This window comes from Mesoplodon bidens (genome assembly GCF_964165515.1).
Source record: "Mesoplodon bidens genome assembly, chromosome: 6".
Taxonomy (NCBI): Eukaryota; Metazoa; Chordata; class Mammalia; order Artiodactyla; family Ziphiidae; genus Mesoplodon; species Mesoplodon bidens.
Genome location: NC_138162.1, coordinates 760,200 through 771,055, shown reverse-complemented (window position 1 = coordinate 771,055; position 10,856 = coordinate 760,200). Strand labels below are relative to the sequence as shown.

The following is a 10,856-nucleotide window of genomic DNA, read 5'->3' as shown; positions in this document are numbered from 1 at the left end:
TGGTGGGCGGTCCCAGGGCTCACCTGTCTCCTGTTCATCCTCGATTTGGGCGGCCTCGTCACCTGTCAATCCAGGTTGTCAGGGTCTAAGGATAGACTGGCAGCCCCAGTGCCCACAGGGCACCTTGGAGTGCCCAGCCTTTCCCCCACCCCCAGCAGAGAGGGCAAAGGGCAGGGAGCCAAGAAGCTTTGGCACCAGCCCAGTCCCCTCCCATGGGAACTCACACCTTGGGAGGTTCTTGGGGCTCAAAGGTCCCTGGGAACCATGTTCTGGGAGTAAGATCGGCCGATTAGGGCACTTGGGGGCCCGAGAACCGGCGGGCAGGGTGGGGCGGGGGCGGCCCTGTGGGTGGTGATGAGCAGATAAGCCCACTGCCAAGGAGGGAGTTTCGCAACCAGCCAGCACCAGGTCGGTGGGCGGGCAGGGGCCCAAGGGACCGCTGGAGCTCAGGGTGTGGGAGAGACCCCGCGAGAGGGCCCCGCCCGCACTGAGGGCACGGTGTGACGGCCAGGCCGGCAGCAGCCAAGGGGCCAGTGCGGGATGGAGGTGGCGATGGCCGAGGAGCCCTGGCCAGCAGGCGGGAGAAGCGTCCCCCAGGCCCGTTGACCCTCGTAATTTGCTTGGCAAGCATTTCTTTGCAGATGGTTCCAGATTCACTGCAGCCTGATCTGAACGGATGAGGCGCCCACCCCAGCCCTGCTGTCCCCGTGGAGCCCAGCGAGGCCGTAACCTCCGTCTGGCCTCCCTGCTCCGCCACAGCCTGTCTGGCCCCAGCCCTTACCTGCCAGCTCGTGAGGGTGCTGCCCAGGACACGTGTGAGCCTCTGGGTGGGGTGTCGGGGGCTCGGCGGGGCTGGAGCCCGGGGGGGCCCCTGTGGGGTGCACTGCTCGTGCCCTGCCCCTCCCCCCAGCCTCCAGCACATCCTGGCCATGCTGTGGAGAGAGCTGCACGGGGCCAGACACAGGCCGTCATGACAGCGCAACCACTACGTGGGGGGCCCCAAATCTCCGAGGGAGGCGGGAAGGACAGTGAGAAGGCAGCTCCCTGGAGGAGCACCAGCTGTGCAGACGGGCCCGGAGGCGCCCTGGCCTCAAGCTCACCCCTTCGGCTGTCCCAAGATGCCCTCTGTAGCCACCCTATCCCGCCCTCCACGGAGGGAAACTGAGGCCGGGCCCCTGAGTAGGACCTGCCCTGCTGGGGGCGGACAGCAGGGCCCGACCTCCTTCCTGTGCACCCAGGCTCACCTACGTTCAGACCGCTACTTGGCGAGGCCAGCAATGCAAGTGTATGCAGGTGAACGTGTGCGCTCTGCCGGTGCGTGTTCATCTGTGTGCGCGCGTGACCGAGTGTGCACGGGCGCGTGTGTGAGAGCACATGTGCCAGTGAGCGTGTGTGTCTTCATGTGCAAGATACACGTATGTGTCCGTGTGCGGGTGCGCTCCACGTATGGGGCAGGGTGATTAAGCAGGGCCCACTGCAGAGAAAGTGGGGGACACTATCCCGGGGGCCCTGAGTGCCGGAGCTTCCCGGTCTCCTGGATGAGTGGCCTGCACACCACACAGAGGGGAGCAGAGGCTGCGGCCCTCACCCCGGCCCTGGACCCTGTCTGTCCACCCCCACACCCCACCCTGGCACCGGCACCTCCCTGGCCGTCCCCAGAGATTAGCCCTGGGAGCACCCGGTAGCTGGGCCACTGCCCACAGACTCCACGGAGCCCTCTCCTGAGCGAGGCACACTCACCTGTACCGCTAGGGCCTTCTGGGTAGCCGCTGAGCCACACAAGCTGCTTCATTACATCCTTGGAGACCTTCAGGTACTGGTGACAGTTGCAAGCCTAGGGACGGAGGAGGTGCTGAGTCTGCGGAGGTGCTCTCCGTCCCTCCAGCCCCAGCCCTGTGTTCCTTGCAGCTCTGGGTCTGCCCAGGGGGTTTCACAGAGACGCACGACACCTCCCTTCCTCTTCTTGCAAGACCATGGGGCGCACCACGTCCTAGGAGCCCTCCCTGACTGCATGGGCTCCAAGTGGGCCCTGGGCAGCCTCTTCTAATTCCTAAGATGCTAGAGGTCTCTGCCATCACCCAGCTGTCCTCCCCAAATCCAGAGCCAAGCCTAGGCCCCCTGGGATGGCTCAACATTGGTGGGGGACGCAGGCCCAGCATCAAAGGGTCAGGGTGGGCGGCCCTAGAGCTGCTCTGACCCCTCAGCCCATTTTGGGGCATGCCGGGGCCATTTCAGTGTCCACGCTTCTTAATGACGCCTGCTGCCTGCCCTGCGCCAGGAGCTGGCATGGTCTGGCAGCTACTGGGCACCGAGTGTGTGAGGGGCAGGGAGCAAAGCCATTTCCACTTCCACGCAGAGTCCGGGTCGAGGACACGTAGCGGGCTCAGCCCCACCCACCTTACTGTCCCCGAGGGTGGGGGTGGGGCTTGTGGGGCCCGTCCTGCCCTCGCAGTGTGGCCACCCCGGGGCTGCTCCATGACAACCACTGCGGGGCAGGGTGTCAGGTCTGGACATAGGATTCCCAGAGCGAGGCAGGAAGATGGGGTGGGGGGCCCGGGCGCCCGCTGAAACCCAGCTCCCAGGCGGGTGCACGCAGGTGTTCTGTCCACGGGGAGGAGGGGCCGTGACGGGTGCTCCAGCGACGGCTCCGGGCCCCTCCTCACCTGGTGAGCCCTGTCAGTGCCCTGGACGACAGCGCCTGGGGTGGGTAGTAGGCGGTGGCCATGGGCTCCTGGAGCCACGGGCTTGGGGCCGGGAGAGGGCTCCTGCCCTGCCCCCCCACACCCTCTTCCCACGGCCTTTCATCACGGAGCCTGCTTTACCTGTGGCCTCACTGCTTGGCCTCCAGCATCACAGCCCGGGGTGGCAGGGGGGTGGGCAGGCGCCAGAGGGCAGGGCCGCCTCTGCTGGGAGGCTGGGGGGGGCGAGGCTGATCCTCACGCAGGCCCCTCCCCTGGGTCTCTCCGGGGGGCCTCCTCCCACTGACCCCGGCCAGACTCTGGGCTGGCCTCCGGCACAGGGAGACCGCTGTGGGCTTTGCCCTCCTGGCTGCAGGTCCAGGGGCTCTTGGGGCAGGAGTGAGGGCAGAGCCCCGGCTGCAGGTCAGGCCCGTGGTCACTCCAGGTCCAGCTGGGGAAGAAGCTGAGAAAAGGCGGGCCGTCTAGCCTCCGGCCGCTGCCCTGGGCTGCCTGCCACAGAGGCCCAGGCTCTCCCTGTCCAGGCCACCCGAGGGGACAGCACCAGCAGGTGTGGGAGGGACGGCTCAGCGGGAGGAGGGTGGGGTGGGGTCCTCTGCAAGGGGTCTGCCAGCCTTCCCAGGACCGGTGGTTGTGCACGCCTGGGCGGGGCCGCCAGCTCATGCTGAGTCACTGCGCGCAGACAAACGCCCGGTGCTGTTGTCCGCGAGGGCCGGCCCCACCCTCGGGAAGCACCGGTGCTAGTTTTCCCACGGCCGCTGCCCACTGTCGGGTCTTGCTGTCACCCTGGCCCCCACCCCCACTCCCGGCTGGAAAAGCCGGTTCTGGGCCACCTGCCCACCCCCCGTCCTGTGGTCCCCATCTGTAGGAGGGCCTGGCACCCAGGGCCTCCCTGTCCATCTCCTGTCCACCTCACGGCCCAGCAACACTTGCCTGACCACCTGCTGTGGGTGGCTGCGGCCCTGCCCTTGTGGGGCTCGGAGCTGAGCACACACCTATCACCCTCCCCACGCAAAGGGGGACGGAGCCTCTGACCTCCCATTGTGGAGAAGGGGCCTCCGAGGAGCTGAGTAGCTTGCTCATGGTCACACTTTGGCTGGCCAGGACCCCACACCTGGCAGGGTCCTTACCCCGCCAGCCCCCAGCCGAAGGGATGCGTGCAGGTGGTGTCTGAGCCAGGTCCACTTCCTACAGGGGGTGTGCAGACCCCAGCCTCAGATGCCAGCAGATCTGGACAGACACCAGTTGGGGGCCATGGGCGCCCTGGACGGGTGGACAGTGTGGTCTTGTTGGTCCCGCTCAGTCTCCTTGCCCCCATCCAGCCTGGGAGCCTGGGGGCAGGGCGGGCCTCCACCCCCAGAGCCTGGCTGGGTGGGAGGGGCCAGGTGAGTCGGGCAGGAGGGGCTGGGAAGGTTCCTGGCTCCCCTGTCCCAGGGGTCCACCTGCATGCCTGGTTGCCACAGCTTCCAAGGGTGCTTGGGGCCAACGTCCACCGTGACCCCCAACCCCAGGGCGTGAGGCGGCCTCTCCGGGGCTGGGCTGCCAGCCGGGACTGGCCCAGGAGACTGGTGGTGGTCCGGGACCCAAAGCCAGGCGGGCCAGGCCTGGTGGCCCACCCTCTACGGCCTGTTCCCTCCCCCCAGGCCCAAGGAGGGCAGGAAAGGCCACTTCCCTGGGAGGCGCCCCCAGCCCTTCGCTGGGCTTGGTGGGTGTGCGAGCTGGCACCCTCTGTTCCTCTAAGACTGGGACTTGGGGAGGGGGAAGCTGGAGGGCTGAGGGGTCGGTTCCCAGGTGCTGGAAGCCATGCCCATGAGCAGGCCAGCTCTCAGCTCTGAGCCCAGGAATCCCACCCCCACCCATCACTCCCCCCGGGGACTGACTGCCACCAGCGCAGCCAGAGCTGAGCAGGGGCGAGGTCACAGGGTCTGTCCTGAACTGTGTGTCCCCAGGCACATCTGCTCCCACCAGCCGTGGACGCACACTTGCCGTGGTCCGTGGCGTCTGCTGTGCCACCAGGTAGTGGACGGCTGGTGCCCCGGTGTCGGGAGTGGGGAGAGGGCTGTCACAGGCAGGCCGGACTGGGCCACAGAGTGCGGTGGGAGGGGCCTTGCACACGCTCCTGCCCAGAGCCCACCAGCCCCTCCTAGGGCTGAGAGCAGCACCGTGCAAACTGCTTATAAACACCCTTGGACCCCCATCAGCCCCGGGCCTCCCCGAGTGGGGCGCTGAGGGGGGTGCGGTGGGAGATGGGCCTCACCGGGGGCTGCCAGGGCACAGGGCGTGAGAGAGGACCAGTGGTCCCTAGGGGACAGGGCGGCAGGAAGTGGCCTTTCCAGGCTGGGAGCCTAGTGAGGGACCCAATTCTGAGGAGGACCTGGGCAAGGCTCCCTGCCCAGCCAGCAGCCGGCCTGACCATGCTCCCTGGTAGGCCAGCCGCTCTCCCTGCCCTCAGGCCCACCACCCAGTGGGATGTGAGGTACGGTCAGTCTGGTACCCAGGCCCCAGGAGACCCCATAGGCAGGGAGGAAGGGGGCTTGGGCTGAGAAGCTGTGACACGCTCTAGAGTAGTGGCCCATTTCTTGCTCATTTAGAGCAAATTTACAGCAAAGCAAAAAAGAGCAGAAGAAAATAAACATCATCCCCATACGACCACTGGGCGAGAAAAGCCAGCATGGGGTGGCGGGGTCTCTGGCACCTTCCCGCACGCACCTACACTCGGCAAGTGTCTCCTACTCGTGCCAGAGGAGCTGCAGGGCACCAGCGTCAGTTCCCAGGGCCCTATGGCCCATTTGGTCCCTGCCAAGCGCCACCCCCTGCCCCACCCCTCCCCGGCCTTGCCTGAGGTCCTGAGACCGGTGGGTCCAGAGGCCTCCCTGGGCTGGCTTGTGCACCATGAGCCCCCAGAGCTGCCCCCAACAAATGGTGCAGGGCCAGGGACAAAGGGCTGGTATGAAAGACCCCCGGCCTGGGGGCGGGCCTGACACCTCGCGGACAGGCAGACGGAGGCCATGGAGGAAGCAATTAGGCGCCGCCCTGGGTCTGCTCCACACCTCACTCTCCCACGCTGTCGGGCAGCACTTTGAGGGGTCCTGGGTCAATTGCCCCCCAAGTGCCCGGGGGGTGGGGCTGTGAGCCTCCTTCAAGACAAGCTGGCCTGGCCCAGGAAGGCCCTGCTGGCCCTGGCACTGGGCTGGGGGCTGGGAGCACTGTGGCCCCTCCCGTCACAGCTGAGATCCCAGGCCCTTGCAGGGTTCAACCCCCCACCTGCCAGCCAGGGGCACGTGCTAGGGCAGCAGGACCAGGCCCCAGGCCCCCGGGGAGGTGTGCGGTTGAGATGGGGCTGCCTGGGAAGGTTTAAACCCCCAGCCAGTGCTCTTCTGACCTGTGAAGCAGGCTTGCGGCCCTCTGTCCCCACTGCAGGAGACCTAGGATGGCAGCCCTGCAGGGGCCCCCCGCTCTGTGCCCGCCCTGCCCCCAGGCCCAGGAAGGTCAGTTCCCACAGGCCCGGCCCCTCCCCCACCAGGCCATGGTCCATCCCCTTTGTGGGGCCGGGACAATGTCTCTGCAGACAGAGCGGGGGATGGGCCTCTGGCGCTGTCGGCACCCTGGGGGGTCAGGGGCCACGGGTGCTGGGGCCTGCGGTGTGTGAGAGACCCTGACAGAGCCAGGTCTGGGCACACGCGTGTGCACTGGCACTCTGCAGGCCTGGGGCTCAGAAGCACCCAGGTCCTCGGGGTGCAAGAGCACCAGCTTTGGAGCAGCTGAAGTGTGTCCACGTGTGGGTGTGAGTCAGGCGTGTGAACACGGAGCCTGTGTGACCCGGCATGTCACGTGAGGACACGGGGCCTGCGTGAGTGGATGTGCCTTTGAGCGCTCGCCCAGCAGCCTGCAGTGCCCCGCACATCCGGGGGTGGGGGTGGGGGTGGAGGTCCGGAGGTGTGTTCCTGGGGTGGGAGGAGTCCTGACCGGGAGAGTCCGCCTCTCCAAGCAGATGGGGAGGGGACAGTGGCATCTGGGACAATGGGAGGAAAGCCACGTGCCCCGGGCAGAAAGATAAGCATGGTGTCCAAGACGCAGTCTGGACGACACAAGGCCTGACTGAGGGGCACTGCCCGGCTAGGGTCACCCCGGTTAGGGACACAGGGGAGGGTCTGAGCCCCTTCCTCAGACTCTCTGGGGCCGGCAGGCCTATGGCCCGGGAATCGGTCACTCCCTGCCCTGTGTGCCTTGATCCTCTCAAGCCTTCACCCGCTTCTTCTTCCAACTGTGCCAGCCCCAGCCCAGGGCCCACTTAGGACCTGGACGTGCAGACCCCACTGCATGGCGACAGCCGGACTGACAGCCCCGCTTAGACCATCTAAAGCCTATCAGAATGAGACCCCACGTCCAGCTCACTTGGATGGGTCGGGGCCAGTGTCCACTGAGGCAGACAGAGGGGTGTGAGCCACTGGGCCTGGACAGGTGGCCAAGTCCTCCCCTCCTCCTCGCATCCTGGACTCTGACACACGACAGTCACAGTCCCCCTCCAGGGGGACCAGGGAGAACGCGGACAATATGTGAATTTCAGATAAAACATGGGATTCTGCTCTGAAGTTCGCACTTATCGGGGGTCTGTCCTTGCGTTTCCCAAGTCCGGCACCCAGCCCCCCCAGGCTCTTAGAAGGAACAGAGAGAGTGAGAGAGCTGCACGGGAGGCCCCGGACGTGCTCCCACGGCAGGGAGACCCCAACGAGGGGCAGCGCTCACTGTCCCCAGGCAGGCATGGCCAGGACCCCCTAGCTCTCCCTGTGAGGTGAGGGTGGGTGGGTAGCCACATGCCCTGGGTTAAATCAAACAGAATCTGGGCCAGAGGATGCCCTCTGGAACCAGGCCCTGGGGTGGCTCCCCATCCCCTTTGGCCCCTCAGTACCTCCCCCTAGGCAGCTCATCCCCCTTGACGCCCATCCCTGGCAAGACGCTGGGCAGCACACAGCCCCCTCCCCGTGGCCCCCAGTTATCCCCACTAGCTGTTTTTCCCCCTCCCCCCACCGTCCACACCGCCACAGCCCCGGCACCCTCCTAGGCGGCACGTACACCTCCCCTGTGGCCCCTGAGCACCCCACTGCGAGCACATAGCACCCCTCCCTCGAGCACACCCCCAGGCGGCACACAGCCCCCTCCCAGTGGTCCCGAAGCCCCCCCCCCCGGTGGCCATACCCCTCCACCGTCCCCGATGAGCCCGGGAGGCGCCCCCTTCCCGGGGCTCCCGGGCACCCCCAGCGCGGCAGGCGCGAGCCGTTCCCAGACGGGGGAGGGGCGCGGGCCGTGAGAACCGCCGGCGGCGGGCGCGTGGGAAAGCGGGAGGAGGGGCGGCGCGGAGGGCGGGGCGCGCCTGGGAACGGCCCCCGCCCCCGCCGGCCTTTGAAAGGGCCACTCAGGGCGCCCGGCCCAGATTCAAAAGCAAACGGCCGCCCGCCCGCCAGCCTTCCCGCGCCGGCGGGGGCGGGGGCGGAGGACCTCGGCTGCCTAGGGCCGTGTGGGAGGGGGCGGGCGCCAGCCGGCGGAGAGAGGGGTGGCAGGCTGGGGAAGTCGGGGAGGGGCCGATGCGGTACGGGCTGGGGGCAGCCCTGGTTGTCCCCCTCCCACCGACAAGTGGAGCTGGGCCCTCAGACAGCAGGTGACAGCCCTGCAGTCACCCACTCACATCAGGCCTGCACAGGGGGCCAGGGGACAGTTCCTGCCCCCGTGCTCTCAGCCCAAGGAGAGGGGGGCTCCAGAGTACTTCTCCAAAGGGTGGTGGTATTCCCAGGATTGGGCTGGGGGCCTGGAGGACTTCCTGGAGGAGGTGACATCTAAACTGGGGCTTGGCAGGCCTGGTGGAGAGAGTGGGTGCTCAGGTGCTGCAGGAGCTGGGGTGTGATGTGGGGTCCGGTGAGGTCAGGAGGGGCCGGTGTGGACAGCAGGCTGGAACGAGTCGGGGCGCTGGCAGTGTGGAGCGGTGGCTGCGGGGCTGAGCCCAGGGGCGGGCGTCCCCCGGCCCTTCCCCCTTCCTGCACCTTCCAGGGCCACTGAGTCAGGCCAAGCAGGAGAGGGGCCCCTCTTCTACTGCCACCTGCGCCTGGTGCAGTGCGTCTGCCGAGACAGGGGGAGGAAGAAGCAGTCCCTACCCAGCCAAGCCCCCCACTTCCCGGGGGCCCCCGCAATGCACTCTCCCTTGCCACTCCCCCAGCTCCAGGGAGGACAGCACCGTTCCTTCTCCCGAGGCCCTGCCCTACCCCTGGCTGGCTGGGGGCACACCTAGGCCCCCACCTGCCCAGGTATCCACCGGCCACGCTGCTCCCCTGTGGAGACCCCGTATCCCTGTGGAGACCTTCGGGGTCTGTGCTGGTCCCAGACGTACCCGACGATGGGCTCTCAGCAGAGCTCCACCCACAGTGGCCCCGCTCAGGGTGGCGGGTGGGCAGAGAGCGGGGCTGCCTGGGAGGGGCTGGGAAGGGGGTGCCCCCACACCCCAGCCGGTCTGACCCGTGCAGCTGGGGAGGGGCAGGTGGCCGGGTGGGAGTGGGGGTGACACATGCCTGCCCCCGCTGTCTCCCACCCACAGGGCACCCACTGCACTGCCCGTCGATCCAAAGGCCCCTGCCCTGTTCGGACACAGAAGGAGTAGTCACTGCCGAGCAGGCCCTACCCTGTCACCCTGAGGACCCTCCCCAGACCCAATCCACAGCTACCTGGGGCCTCCTCCATCTGCAGCCCTGAGGGGCTGGCTGCCTCTGGCCCCTGACCCCAAGGCTGGTGAGCCTGTCGTACCTGCTGCATCCAGGGCTGAGGGGACAGTGGGTCTGCAGAAGCTAGGCCTGCTATCCTGGGCCAGGCCCCCTGGCTTTGGAGCTGGCAGGTCCTCAAAAGGAAGAAGAGACCACCTCCCCTGCTAGATGCCAGCCTGGCCCCTGGGCCCGGTCATCCCTGCCACCGACCCCAGCAGCAGCGGTGGGGGGCAGGGGCTTTCCTGGAAGGGCTGCTTGGTTTCTGCGAAAGCAGCTGTGGGCAGTATGCGAACGAACACACAGGCGGGGCTGCTGCCAACAAAACCTTATCTACGGACCCTGAAGTCTGCATTTCAAGTGATTTAGCTCGCGGGCTGTGATGTCTGACATCTGGGGGAGGGTGCGCCTCCTGCCCTTCCGCCAGCCCCAGCCCCGGCCACAGGACCCTCGGACTGAGTTGGGTGCCCTCCCCCACCCACCCCACGGGCCTGGCTGGCATCGCCTGCCCCTCGCCCGGAAGGCAAGTCATCTGCGCCCCACCCTCCCTCCCCTTTCTTTGGAGTCCAGTGAGCGGCAGGTTTAGAGCTGGCCTTTGACGCCTCTGGCCAGTGGCTCCTGCTGGCTCCGCGGCTGGGGCTCAGAGAGTGGCACTGACGTGGGCCAGGGGGGCACAGAGCGGAGGGACGGGAGACCCCAGCCTTTGTGTCTTACTGACCTTGGGCCTGAGAGGACTGAGCCGAGGGTGCCCACGTGGTCTCTGCCCCTCCCTCCAGCTCCAAGAGGCCTGTCCTCTTTGGCCTCCACCAGCTCCCCCTGAGGCCACGTCACACCGGCCTGGCTTGGGGCCAGCGTCTTGGCCGTGGCTGTGGACTGTTCCCTCCATCCTGTGTGTCTGTGCACCAGTGTGCCCGCCGTCCCACCCTGCACTGTGACCTGTCCGGGCTACACACCTGTCCTCTGTCAGGCGAGTCCGCGTCCTCTGAGTTCTGACTTGAAGCATCTCAGCCCTTTTAGAAAGTGAACATCCATCAACATCCAGGAGGTACACCCTGGGGGGGCCCCCAGACCGCACAGGGGAGCACCTCTTAGAAGCACACGGTGAGGACCAGGGTCCAGAGGGGAGTGGCCCTGACCGCCGGGCCCCGGGGCACCTTCCCCACAGACAGACACAAAAGGAGCAAGGAGCTGGGTGCCTGGATGGGCGCCTGGCGTGAGCTGGGCTGGGGACGCACACACCCGACCTCCCCGGGCGCTGACCAGAGGGTCCCCTGGCCCAGGCTGTTCCCAGGGACTCATCACAAATCTCGGACCGCATGGGGGCCCCTGGTAGCCCTGCGGGAGGATGAGAGTCCCACGTGGGGCAGGCATGGTGGCAGACTACCAGACGGCTGGTGCCCGGGCAGCCCTGCGTCCA

At 67.3% G+C, this 10,856-nt stretch overlaps 1 protein-coding gene across 1 annotated transcript in view; it reads right to left on the bottom strand.

Annotated features, from left to right (window-relative positions):
* The window catches only part of EXD3 (exonuclease 3'-5' domain containing 3), an 82,275-nt gene that overhangs the window by 5,249 nt on the left and 66,170 nt on the right, over nucleotides 1–10,856 (bottom strand). Inside the window, 2 exon segments of the mRNA XM_081238060.1 lie at nucleotides 24–62; nucleotides 1,741–1,834. Of these exon segments, the coding sequence (XP_081094186.1) occupies nucleotides 24–62; nucleotides 1,741–1,834 (133 nt within the window).